The sequence below is a fragment of the Canis lupus genome, chromosome 15 (assembly GCF_011100685.1).
Source record: "Canis lupus familiaris isolate Mischka breed German Shepherd chromosome 15, alternate assembly UU_Cfam_GSD_1.0, whole genome shotgun sequence".
NCBI classification, from domain to species: Eukaryota; Metazoa; Chordata; class Mammalia; order Carnivora; family Canidae; genus Canis; species Canis lupus.
The window spans coordinates 46,767,337-46,781,576 of NC_049236.1; the positions used below are offsets into that span (position 1 = coordinate 46,767,337).

Sequence of the window (14,240 nt, forward strand, 5' to 3'; positions counted from 1 at the left end):
CCCTCTGACCCCTCATTTGCACAGTGGGAGACACTCTCTTTTCTAGCTTGTCCCCTATGTCCCTGCTTTTTTTTTTTTTTAAAGCTCAGCAGCAGCTCCTTTGTAGCCTCCTAGGAATCTTCCTGTTCGGGATCCACTGGCCGTTTCTCCCTCTGGGTTTGGTTTTAGGCCCTCTGCTCCACACCAATGCCTGGGCAGTTCCATCTGACAGGCTTCATGACCACCATGTGCCACCACCTCCCCTATTGGCATCAGCACTTCATGCTTCTCACCTTCTTCTCCACAGAGCCTCATGCCTGCCTGACATTTCTCCTGGGATGTCCCAAGGGCTCCTTAGATCAGTACATCCAAAACCTGCTCATCATATCCCCTCCCAAAGCTCCTCCCCTCAGCCCCCTTGTCAGTGCTGGTTCCACCCCATCCAGCCATTTAAGTCCAAATCCCAGGGGTCATCTTTGACCTCTTCCCTCCTCCCTCCTCCTTCAATCTCCATGCTCTATTCATCACACCAAGAGACATCCATTCTACTACATGAGTGTCTCCTCAGTCCTGTCTTTCCCTACCTGTGACTTAGTCTCCCATCTCTTACCTGGATCATCATGCCAGCACCCCAACTGGCCCTCTGTTTCTCTTGCCCCTCCCCTAAAAGGTTCTCTAGATCAGCACTCTCCAATAACAGACAATTGTCAGACTTTCTGCATTGCCCGAAATGCTGACAACTAATTACATGTGGCCACTGAGCACTTGAAATGTGGCTACTATGATTGAAGAACTCAACTTAAAACTTTACTAAATTTTAATTAACTTCCATGTGAATAGCTGCATGTGGCTAATGGTTACTGTACCACACAGAGCAAGTCTAGATTCTCCACAGATGTGCTCAAAATCCCTTAATAGCTCCCTTGAGGTGGTTCACAGATTCCTTCATTGTCTCCATTCTCATTTCTCTCAGTTCCTCCCCGACACCCTTGGATGCAATGAAATTCTCCATTTCTCAAAATCACCATGTTTTCTCTCTCTCTTGGGATATTAACTCCTTTGGCTTGGAACAGTTTCCCTCCATCTGTCTGGCAAACTCCAACTTTGCCTTTGGGGCTCAGCTTAGCGATTGCTTCCCCACCTCATGCCATGGGCCATCTCTACCCCATCTCTTTCTCTTCCAGATACACTACCTATGGGCCTTACAGCCGATAATGAGCACCTGTCACACTGGATTTTAATCCCTGGTTTGCTTGTCTATATGCCTGATCAGACTTCACTGTGAGGTCAAGGACCGAGTCTCCTTTGCTGCTGCTGTATCCTCAGTACCAGCACGGTACCCAGCCTGGTGAAGGTGTGCCTATCCTGCCAGGAGCTCGGGTCCCAGCAGCAGAGTCCCTCAGCAGCACTTCCTCTGCACACCCCTGGTTAACAGAAAATGTAACTGACATAGGGGTGTCTCATCCTACACGCCCTAAAACAATGAGGCACAGAAAGGTATCATCTCTTATGTAGTATCCTGGTTACTCAGATCCTCTTTCCAACAGGTTTAGGAAGGCAGTAATTCAGCTCTTCTCCTGCCTCTCACAGTATGAACTGATTACAGACCCTAGGGGAGCTTGGAGAGTCACAATCTCGACCACTGCCTGACACTGCCCTTAAATTCACATGGGAACAAAGAAGGAACAACAGGTAAGGATGTCCTTTATGACTGTGGGGAGTTACATCTACCTGGGTTTCATGGCCAAACCTTGAACAGCCCAGACCTCTCCAAAAACCACACCCAAGGTCATGAATTCCCTATTTATCCACAATATGAAAATACTAGAACATTCTTATTTCTCTCCATTTCCCCGATCCTATTTTTTTTTAAATCTGACGCATCTTTTTCAGCTATACAAAGATAAAAATATTTTGAATGGAAATAAACACTCATTGGCACAATTTACCCAGGGCAATGCATTCAGAACTATTCTATACCCTTGGGATGAGAAATCTGTAAGGGCAAATGTCAGTGCTTAGGTATTATACAGAAATGCTGTGAACCATAGTAACTGTTCCACTGGTTTCATCAACTAGACAAAAAATAAAAATCTGCCATGTCAATTGTTAATGTAATTTAATGAATTTTAGTTAATTTAATTTTCAAAAGGAGAGGGTCTTTTGTGTAATTTGTGTCCTCCCCTCCACTGGGTCCCTGGAAGATAAGGCTCTGCTCCCTTAGCTAACTCTGGAACAAACAACTCTTCCTTTATTTAGAATGGTTCTAGCCATGGTCTTGTCAAAGAAGAAGGCAGTATAATGCTGCTAATAACTATACTGAATAGTTGCTTTGCTCAGTGAAGTAGAACGTGGCTTTGAACTTGATCACTCTTAAACACACACACACACTCACATACACACACACAGGTGTGCTACTGCCGGTGCTGTATTACAAATAGAGAATCAAATAGTGTCATTTCCTTGTCACTTGAGCAACGAGACGAGAGGGAGATTTCTCTCCTCGTGCTGAAGCAGCATGGCCAGCCTTTTCATTGTTAGCAGTGATCTGATAACACCTGGGGCAAGGGTTTATGGTTCGCCAGCATCAGTCCTCCTGATGGTCACCTCATGGCAATCTGCCATCATTGCATCATCAATCACCTTTAATTCAGCAAATTAGAAAGTGGCTCAAGCACACCCCAACATGTTTGTAACAACACCGATCTCCCCTGGTAAATATGTTCAGCTGACTTGGTGTGCACTGGGACCTGAAGCATCATGGAAATGCTTTAGGATTGATTTAATTCTGGTGACTCACTCCCAGACAACGTATTATGCTTCCTGCCTTACTCTGTGGAATGGTCCTTACAGCCTTTTATTTTTTTTTTGAAACTTTCTTCATGTATATTTGAAGAAATTTTCAAGGAAGTGCTTATACATATCTCATTAAAAATCTTAAAAATAAAAATAACATTCTCCAATAAACATAATAAAAAGGAAAATATAAAGCATTTTTAATTAAGGTAAAATTAAAACCCTTTAAATATCAGTGAACTCATCCAATCAGTTTTAAATTCATTCTCACACACACACATGCACATACACACACACCATGCATCACTGGCTAATAAAATTCTTACAGTGAAATGAAGGGTTGATTTCACATTAGAAAATACATTAATGTAAGGTAGCATGTTATTAAAGGAGGAAACTATATGAGCACATGAATAAACATCTGTATATTTGAAGCAAAATGGCTATCAAGGCTGAGTGAAGTAAGTCAGTCGGAGAAGGACAAACATTGTATATTGTATGTTCTCATTCATTTGGGGAATATAAATAATAGTGAAAGGGAATATAAGGGAAGGGAGAAGAAATGTGTGGGAAATATCAGAAAGGGAGACAGAACGTAAAGACTGCTAACTCTGGGATACGAACTAGGGGTGGTAGAAGGGGAGGAGGGCGGGGGTGGGAGTGAATGGGTGACGGGCACTGGGGGTTATTCTGTATGTTGGTAAATTGAACATCAATTTAAAAAATTAAAATAAATAAATAAATAAATAAATAAATAAATAAATAAATAAATAAATAAAAAAAAGTGGCTATCAAGGATATATTTGACTTATTCCCAAGCTTGGAGGTAAACTTTTCAATTCTTCAGAGCTATTTGTTGGCCCTTACAGCCTATCTTGTCAAATGTAGACTGTCGTTTCCTTGAAGGTCCATGCTATGCCTCAAGGGTTTGGGGGTCTCTGTATTTATTTATTATTATCTTTAAAAATATTTATTTATTTACGTATTTATTTATTTATATATTTATATTTATATTTATTTATTTATTTATTTGACTGAGCGAACATGAGCAGGGAGGAAAGGCAGAAGCAGGCTCCCCACTAAGCAGAGAACATGATGGGTGGCTCAATCCCAGGCCCCTGGGATGGTGACCTGAGCCGAAGGCAGATGCCTAACTGACTGAGCCACCCAGGTGCCCCTTGGGGGTCTCTGTATTTAAAAGCAAATTAAAACTGCTTGATAGGAGTTTTTTGGTGGTATGGAGATACAGTTTTGGGGAAACTCTAACATGGTCTGGGAAAAGGGGATGTAGAGAAGTGAGTATCTGTTCTGTGCTCTGTGGCAGAGGCCTCACTCAGGACTCATGTTATTTCATTCGCTCCTAAAAATTCCCTAAGATGGACATTATTCCCATTCTATAGGTGAAGAGACTGAGAGTGGAAAATTTAAGTGAAATGCCCAAGTTTACTGGGACAAATGGTGGTACAGCACCGCAGGCCATTCTCTGGGGTAACGTTTCTGCAGTGGGCTCCTATTTTGGTCTCACAATGTTTTCTAAGGAGAAGCTGACTGGGAAGACATAAACCAGAATCAAATGTGAAAGAAAGCGGGCTGCCCAAACAGTGGACGGAGCCAAACTTGTGGTTTGCATTCTTCAGTGTGTGGTGAGAAATGCTGAAAATAGGTTTGCATCGATCTCAAAGCCACCGATAGTGTAACCACGATGGAAATTACACTACCACGGCCCAGATGCAAAAGCACCCACTGATTAAATGATCAATAAGAATCTCAAAATAATTTGCTAATAGTCTCGACTGCTTGCAGCAATACCTCTTTTGTTGGTGATCGTGTCACTGAAACTTAACGCCCTCTTCACGCAGAGAATGAAATCTCCCGAGTGTGCACGTGGAGCACTTACTGTCCCAGCAGATGTTCTGCTCCCCCCTGCCCCAGCTCATGGAAGGAAGACCTTGGCTCTGAGAGAAGAGCCACTTCAGTTGTGAACATTCCCTCTGGAACCACAGAAAGCAATTCTTCAGCAACATGACCCTTAGAGTGTTTCCTTTTGTCACGCGGAGAACAGCATACAAGCGACACACCAGTGCCTGCCCAGGCAACACGTAGGTTCTTACCTGGGTTTAATGATCAGATGCAAAGACAAAAGCCTCTGCACCAAAGCCTGCTCAGTTTATGCTGAGGGAGACCTAACATTTTGTTTTGGGAACTTCCCAACGTGTATGACATTTTACTATAACGCCAGGTTCGTTGCCTTCAAGATGTAACCCCGTGCCTCACAAAAACAATGCATTCCAGAAGATGCCAGGGAAGATCTAAATGAGTCTGGAGAGCTGGAGAGCAGCGCAGCTGTTTTTAATGTTCCTAGATGCTAGTTTTCTGATCTGCAAAGATGCAGACCAGCCTAAAACTGAACAGCTGCTATTTGCCTGAAGCTCTCCTCATCGTGACAGTGGTTCAGGAGCACTAGACAGCGAGTCAAGAGGGTTCAGCTGCCATTGGCTACACATGGACCCTGCAAAATCACTCTCTGGGCCTCTGTCTCTTTTCCTATTAAATAAAGATTCTCTGAAACCCTCCTGGAAGCCTTCCAGGACCCCTGCCCAGCACAGCTGGCTCCTATGCCTTTTCAATCAGGCTTTCTATCAATTCAGAATAAACATCAGTGAGCCCGCAACTCATGGCATGCTCACCTGGTCAGAACTCCCAAGCCCCCTGCCTGTACAGTGGTGTATGTGGGGGGGGGGGGCCTGAGCAGACTACAAGCTTCTGGAGGCCAGGCTTTGGGTTTCTTCTCCCCCAGACACTGCCTTGCGCCTTCAGACATTAAAGCATCTGCTAAATGAGATGAACATCTTCCTCCAACAGACAAGCAGGATCCCCTAAGGACAGGTATTCTATTCACACTTGCACCTTTGGTCCAGAACATGGTGGGGGCATGTTGGCACGAGAAAGAATGAGACCCATGTGCTCTCAAACGTTCTACTGCCCCAGTAGCCACCCGATTCTCTTCTGCTGTGCGTTGTTCTCCAGCCACCTATCTAGAATTCAAGCTATTTGAGGACTGGGTTGGTGTCATACACTTATTTTGTATCCTATGTAGCCTTGTCAATAGTGCTATGCACGAGGCACATTTCTTGCTAGAGTGTATGAAATAAAGATGATTATAAAAGTATGACCTTGAAACCAATTAATAGAAAAAGGGCAATTTTTCTCTAAAAAGTATTATTAATATCATTTAATATTTACTAACAGTTCTACACAGTGATCATAACATAATCCTTGATCTCTATGAATGAACAGAAGTTACCAATAACTTCATTAGAAATGTGCTTTTTACATGTGGAAAATTAGTTGCCTGCCTTAGCAATAGCTAGAGAATGACTATTAAATTATCAATTTTCTTTAGAAGAATAAGAACTCTATCTGCTCTGCATATAATACTCAAACATTTACAATGCAAAAATACATCTATTCCTAGCAGCCTGACCACAGCTGCTTTCTTTGAAACATTCTTTGGGGGAAAGATTGATGTTCAGGGGGATTATGATTCATTAAAGTTGCTGACCGATTCAAATACTTAACTGGCCAATCTATTTTTTCAGAGAATGTTCCTTTCACACACCTTGGCAGCATTCTGCCAACACATGTGTGCACCATGTGGGAGAAATCCACATGTCCTGAGATCTATGGACATGTGTCCCGAGGGGTGGCATACTACGAATGCTATTTAAGCAGAACTTTGATTTGACTCATAGGGTTCGTATTTGTGTGAACCTTAGGAACAAATGCTCTTTTTCCACAAGGTGACCAAACTAGGCTTGAGGATAGAGCCAGCCATTGTGGAGTTCTTTGTTCCCTGGAAGAAAATTCCACAAATGTTGATTCACTAATTTACTCTAATGAAAAAGCTGTAAGCAGTCTCGAGTCTGAGTAAGTGCGGATGTTAGAAAGGTCCCTCTAGACTTACGATGCATTTTTCAATATTCTGTCTACAATAGAAATATAAATAGAGCATTCAAGATGCTTCTGTTAGGCTACTTCGAAGCACAAACATTTTTGATAATTTAAAACAAGGGTTTCAGAATTAAAATGACTTTAGTGATTCCCCCAAAGAATGTTCTCCTTCTAGCCTTCTACTCTGGTGAAGTAAGGCGGATTGGATTTACCCTCCCATAAGGAAAAACCAAAAATGCCCTAAAAAAAAACCAATAACAAAACAACGCATAGAAAGTGTTTTTCAATATACTCCATAGCGGTCAATGAAGGACAGTGATCTCTAGAAGAAAAGAGGACAAAAGATTTGTGACATTGGCTTCAGCAAGGATTTCTTAGATACAACTCTAAAAACAGGATTCATAAAAGGAAAAAACAATTGGATTTTATAAAATAATAAAAACTATTGCTTTTCAAAAGACATTGTTAAGAAAATGAAGATAATCCACAGACTGGGAGGAAATACTTGCAAATCATAAATCTGATAGAGGCTCTGTATCTAGAATATCTGAAGAACTTTTAAAATTCAACAATCAGAAAATCAAACTTTTAAGAATGAAATAGTTGAATAGACACTTCATAGAAGATGACATAAAGATAGCAAATAAGCACACAAAAAGATTAGGGAAATGTAAATGAAAACCACTATGAGACACCAGAACATAGCTGTTAGAATGGCTAAAACTAGAAAGACTAGCCATAACCAAGAGCTAGCAAGGATGTGGAGCAATCTGAACTCATACACGCTTCTCAAGGGAAGGTACAACTGGACAACCACTTTGGACAAGAGTTTGGCAATATCACAAAAAATGAAAACACACCTACCATGTGACCCAGGCATGCCACTACTGGCTAGCTATGCACCCAAGGAAAAGAAAGTGATGTCCATACGAAGACTGGTATACAAACTTTAGTGCAGCTTTATCTGTATTAGTCCCTACTCTGGAAACAACCCAACTGTCCATTAGCATGTGTGTGGACTACCAAGTTGTGGAATATCCACATGTGTAGGATTCTACTCAGCAAAGGGCAGGGATGAACCAGTGATCCATGCAGTAGCATGGATAAATCTCAAAATAATTATGCTAAGTGAAGAAAGCTGGACAAAAGTACTACATACTGCATGATTCCATGTATATGAGACACTGGGATATATTAACAAAACTCTATTGCTAGAAAGTAACTGGGGAGCAGGAGGTAGCAGGAAAGGTTAAAAAAGGGGGACAAGGAAACATTTTGGGTCATAAATATGTCTGTCATCTCAATGGTGATGATAGTTTCACAGGTATATACGTGTATCAAACTTCCTAAAGGTACGCTTAAGGAATGTTCAATTTACTGTGTGTCAATTATACTTGGATTACAAAAAATACTAAAAAGACTGATTTGCCTGGGGGAATTTTGCAGAACATCACCACCTATGATCTAGCCATATGGGTCAATGACTCAGTGAGTCCCAATCTTGTGCTAAGTATGGCACTAAAAAACAGGCTGGCTGAGGACAGAGACATTGACCACTGGCGTGGACTCCGAGTGTTTCCCAGCTTAAGGCACCAAGATTCTGAGAGGCTGTGGAAAAACAAGTCTTCACTTCTGCTGCCAGTCTCATTACACACAAATTGCCTCAAAGTGTTATCATCTATTATCACATGTTGCAGTGATGACAATCACATACTAATTCTGACATTGCACTTAAGCCTGTCCAGATCTTTGAACCAATAAGAAAACCCATCAAGAAAGAAACCAAGAGTCTGTTCTGAGTCCACAATAAAGGGTTTTCAACAAAGTTGACAGAAGAAAGTACATCTACTACCTGTTCTCCTATAGGTGGCCTATGCTCCAGGCTCTGGTTTCTTTTGTTCTCTGTGTGAGTTGTGCAAAACAGAGTTGCGGTCTCTCTACAGCTGCATTTGCCATCATCTTAGTCCTAAGATTTTCCATTAAATCATACTCTTTAGGCCACTAATAATTAGCAAAATTATCAATGAATTCACCTTGTGGGAATATGACTTAACAATGTATGAAAAGTTGAGAGAAAGCAAAATCAATGTGGTATGTTCAGAGTCCTCAGTGTAAAACACTGGAAAGTGACGTTCTTTATCAATCAGACCACAGAGACATCATATCATTTCACTGGCATAAACAAAATTTTAAAGGATGACTCATGATTTCAATAGGAGTACTATTATAATACTAGCCATGGAGCCTGGCAACATTTTTCTGAAAAGCAGGGAAGTATTTGAGAAAGAATTTCTTAAACAAATCATATGGGCTGAAACTGGTGCAGCCACTCTGGAAAACTGTGTGGAGGCTCCTCAAAGAGTTAAAAATAGACCTGCCCTACGACCCAGCAATTGCACTGCTGGGGATTTACCCCAAAGATACAGATGCAGTGAAACGTTGGGACACCTGCACCCCAATGTTTCTAGCAGCAATGTCCACAATAGCCAAACTGTGGAAGGAGCCTTGGTGTCCATCGAAAGATGAATGGATAAAGAAGATGTGGTCTATGTACACAATGGAATATTCCTCAGCCATTAGAAACGACAAATACCCACTATTTGCTTTGATGTGGAGGGACTTGGAGGGTATTATGCTGAGTGAAATAAGTCAATCGGGAAGGACAAACATTATATGGTCTCATTCATTTGAGGAATATAAAAATTAGTGAAAGGGAATAAAATAAAGGGAAAGGAGAGAAAATGAGTGAAAATATCAGTGAGGGTGACAAAACATGAGAGACACCTAACTCTGGGAAATGAACAAGGGGTAGTGGAAGGGGAAGTGGGCAGGGGGTTGGGGTGACTGGGTGATGGGCAATGAGGGGGGCACTTGGCAGGATGAGCACTGGGTGTTATGCTATATGTTGGCAAATTGAACTCCAATTAAAAAAAATTTTTAAATAAAAAAAAAAAACCAAAAAATCCAAATTATATGGCAATAAATTTTCCAAAAGAAAGTATGAAAACCTCACAAACATAAGAAACTAAAGCAGCATGATTGCGTACAACTTTTTTTTTTGAGCCAGAACTACAGAAAACTGCTTGCAAAGTGAAAAAAGCATATTTCAAATAACATAACAAAGCAAATTAACCAAATCAATATTTTGTAGAAACTAACAAACACCTAGACTACATCTAAAATTGATTAATTTAGAAACAAGCTCAAAATTTACTTTCTATATTTACAGAAGGCAAGAAAGGTGTCTCCTGTGAAGAATGAATATAGGATTCAAAATTTGGCAAAGACTGAGATGATCCAAGTTGGCCCTGGACCACTAATAATATTTTGGAAAGATTGTGTTATTAGATTAACAGTTGTAGAAGATGAACACTATTTATGCAATGTTAAAGCAAACATTTTTAGTAACCAAACATCTCCTAAATTGTAAGCAGAAATGTGAAACTTGATCTGACACCTGTAGCAAATATGAGGGCCTTCCCTGGCCCAGGACCCTGGGGTTTAGCCATTATGGTACCCGGCACCTCTCATCCTGCTCAGAATGGAAGAGAGTCACACCCTTTACTCCACATGAGGTGATCTGAAGAAAATCTCCTTCCTAATCAATTCTCAAGTCTTGCTGCCTCCTACTGGATAATCTGTCCCTATTTTTCTTGAATCCCTTAGAACTCTCTCTCACCTCTCCAGTTTTGTTGGGTCAATACGGTGTGACTGTTGATCCTTCATTTAACAGGCATGAAGGCTCTACTTACATCATGCATGGAGTCCAGAAGCTTGGTCAGTTGGTAGAACCTTTGCCAGCTCTGCCCAGAGTTGCTGGGACACTTAGTTACCATCTTCCTCAGTTCTTTGATGTAATTTGTCCTCATTTCTTCAAATGCAGCCTGGCTTTTGAGGCCGTCCTTTGGAACTGTGTTTAAGGAATACAGACATGTAAGTCCCCAGAATGGAAAACAGCAGCATTGCAGCAGTTAAATGGTGTAGAATATTTTGAGGTTTTTAGGCTCACACTTTTAGATTGATACTGAATCTCAATTAGTTACATTTGTGAACAAATATGGCAGTTATCTATTGGTAAATTCTTGTGCCCATCCATATACAAAAGAACAATAACTGCTATTTATTGGGTGTATATTAACCTTGCATATAGTAACTTGATCTTTACCTCAGTTTTATGACATAATCGTTATGGTATCCTCATTTTACAGATGACAAAAGTGAAGACTGGAGGTTTAATCCTGCCCAAAGACACAATAAATGTGTGGCAGAGAAGGGGGTAGAAACCTAGGTCTATTTCCAAAGCCTGTCTCTCAGTCACAATGCTACAATGCCTTGTGGCCTGCCATTGAAGTGTTTTATGATCCTAACTTGCCAATACTTCAGAGGTAAGAAAATATACTTTGATTTTCCAGGACAACTAGAAGAGCCACAGATGATCTAAACTGGGGCTAGAATTAGCAAGCGACATCTCTATATTCAAAGTCAGATATCAAAGACACTTGGGGAGACTGGCCATCTACCAGGGGGGAAGGAAGGCATGCTGAGAAGCACTTTGCATTTTCTTTGGGCCCGGATCACATGATCAGTGGGGTTGCTGTCATGTGGCCTCCCAGGAGACCAAGGGGTGGGTGTGCACACTGGTTTGTGTGTGCAAAGGAGTAACATCACAGTGGCTGTGCATGTAAGGCAAAATCTATAACTTTCAAAGAGAATAAACCATGTTCCTCCTTTTCTTTGAGAAAGTAAAAAATCAAGGATCATGTTTTCTTTTATGTAGTGGTTGGCTTTTAATTTTAAATAAGAAAAAGTCTCACTTAGAAACAGTATTTTGGAATTTAGAGCTTGGAAACATATCAAGTGTTTCTGTGACCTGCTGAAAGGAGATGCTTTTTCCCAGGATACATGTGAAAGCAGTTATGGACAGAAGGTGCTCCTGTGCTGGGAATCGTTCTGGAAAGAAGTATAGGGCAGAGTGTAAACTAAGGTATCCCCTCAGAAAATCTACCTTACATGTTTGCTTTTATCTACTAGAGCTAATAAATAGTTATGTGATAGTTATGTGCATGCTTTAACTTTGAAAAATAAAATCACTTAAGAACTTTATTTTTAGGAGATGAAGACCTCAAGAAAATTCATCTTGTGAAATTAATGTTCAGAGTTTGAAACTGCTTTTACTTTCACTTCTTAATTATACAGCATGTTGCTAATTTGTCATAGGTGGGATAGATAATAATTTACTTGGGTTGTCAGCCTTTTAGAATGGCTAAGTACATTTTTGACTATTATGAGAATCCTGGAAGCTGAGAATACCACTGTTTCCAAATTAAACCCTGTTGTCTTGTATAAAAATATGGATTATCTAAGGACTATATTACAAATTAAATTCACATATTATGGTAATAGTCTCCTTGAATTTAATTGTTGAGGCTTTTGATTTGTGGTTTATCTAAGTCTATTTCTGTGGGGAAAAAATAAACCCCTAATAGCAACTGCACGCATTCCTGAGGCTGCCACAATATTAGCTGTGGTTTCAAATATTTGACATTCACATTAAAAGTTAAATGCCATCCATTATATAACAAATAGTTTGTTTTCTTTAAAAATAAAGCCATGTTTTTAAAGTATAAAAAATATGAAGGATGGTAATAACCAGGATGTTAATAGTAAAACTATAGCTCTACCTTCTACCAAGATTTTAATGTTAACTTAAAACTTTCTGAAAGAAACTGCAAGTTTGCAAATACTTTGCAAATAGTGTCTACACACAGGTTAATATTTATTTCTGTTAAGTTATAAAATATCATGGAGTACATCTTTTGGTTTTCAATATGGATATTTAGGGATATCATCCTATACATTAAAAAATTACCTAAAATTAGACTGGGGTGAATAAATTTCACTACTATAGTTCACTACTATTTGATATATCTACTAAGAATAATCAAAGATCTTCATATGGATAGTTCTGTATCAGAAATTCTCAAGATTACAATTTGTGTCAAATATTACTTATATATTATTGCTGTAACTGAAAATATATTATACCAATTTCCAAGCCAGATTTTTTAGAAGTTGAAACAAACCCACAAATAAAGAGAATTTAAGCAAAACCTCAAATTCTGGAGGTTTGCCCAGATTTTCTGAATTTACTTATTAAATGCAGCAGGGCTGCTGGAAACTATCCAAAATCTATCGGCTGGAGAAGAGCAAAGAGACAACTAGGGTAGAGGTTTGTCTGTTTTCCTCCATAAGCATTAAGAACATGAGATTCTCTCAGTGTCATTGCTAAAAACTTTCTTGATACACTGGAATCAGATGTGCCATTTAACATCCTAAAGAAAAATCTTAACACATTCTCTCATAGATCAGCAAAATAAGCTTACTAAAGCCTGCAGCTCTATAACTCATACAATTCTTATGTTTTCCTGCCTTTTTATTTTGCTTTTCCTGCATTTACAAAAATCAGAATTGAAAATACCGAGCTATTTGGAAGCTAATAAATTAAATCGGGTAGCTTCAAAACGGTATCAGGATTGATTACAGGCTGATTAAATGGCATAAAAGGATAAGACACCAATTAAGATTGAGTAGTCAAAATGTATAGAGAATCAGTATCACACGCATTTTTCATTTCAATTCTATCATCCATCTGATCTATCTACGTCTAGATCTATACTTTACACATTTTTCAAGGCAGTGATGGGTAATGACATAGCTTGGACAGGGGAATAAAATCACTGTCACCGAATTTAAAGATTCTATTTCCAAGGTTATATTCCACAAAGGACAAATCAGGAGCATCAGAGACCCTGAGGAAGAGCTGAGTAGGGAGAAAGAGCCTGGCTCCGGGCCTGTAGATGAGGGGCTGCGAACACAACCCTACCGGACCTCGGACCTCGGCTGAGTGTGATTAGTGAGGAATGGCAGGGCCTGTGGCAAACTGGAGAGAACATGCCCTGCCTTGGGCAGTCGAAGTCAATGAAAATAAAACAAGACAAAAGGCCAAAAGCAACCTAAAATACCTGTGCTGGCCAAACAAAACACAGCTGCGAGTGGGCCGCACCTGGCCCAGGCTGCCCGCTGCCCCCTGCTGGCCTCCTGCGGGGGGAGCCGGGACCACGCTGGCGGGAAGGGTCCGAGTTCGAACTCACACAGGCCACTGAACGCACACACTCTAGTAGGCTTCTTTCTGCGCTCTCAACTTTTCCTCGGGAAGCTCTGCTGTTGGTCATGCCCCTTTTGGAAAACAGCCCTTGGCTCCCAGTTTCCCTGCCTCTCTGGAGTCCCATCTCTGCCTCTTCAGCCCTGCCATCCTCCACTCATGTACTCGACTGGACCGTTCCTTGTCTTTCTGTGCCCTGGCAACCCCACTCACCATTTTAGTTTTGATGACAGTTTGCCATAGGCATAATTTCATGATTATTTCTCAATACTCAGATCTGTCTTCTGAGTGCCAGTCCCAAATTCTCCCCATCTTCTGGCCTATCAGGATGCATCTGAAAATTAACCCATCT

General features: G+C 40.5%; 1 protein-coding gene across 6 annotated transcripts in view; it reads right to left on the reverse strand.

Annotated features, from left to right (window-relative positions):
- NR3C2 (nuclear receptor subfamily 3 group C member 2) overlaps window positions 1-14,240 on the reverse strand; it is a 334,877-nt gene that overhangs the window by 28,420 nt on the left and 292,217 nt on the right. For all 6 annotated transcript variants that reach the window (XM_038558972.1, XM_038558970.1, XM_038558968.1 and 3 more), the window contains exon 8: window positions 10,479-10,636. In XM_038558972.1, the coding sequence (XP_038414900.1) occupies window positions 10,479-10,636 (158 nt within the window). The remainder of the gene's footprint in view (window positions 1-10,478; window positions 10,637-14,240) is intronic.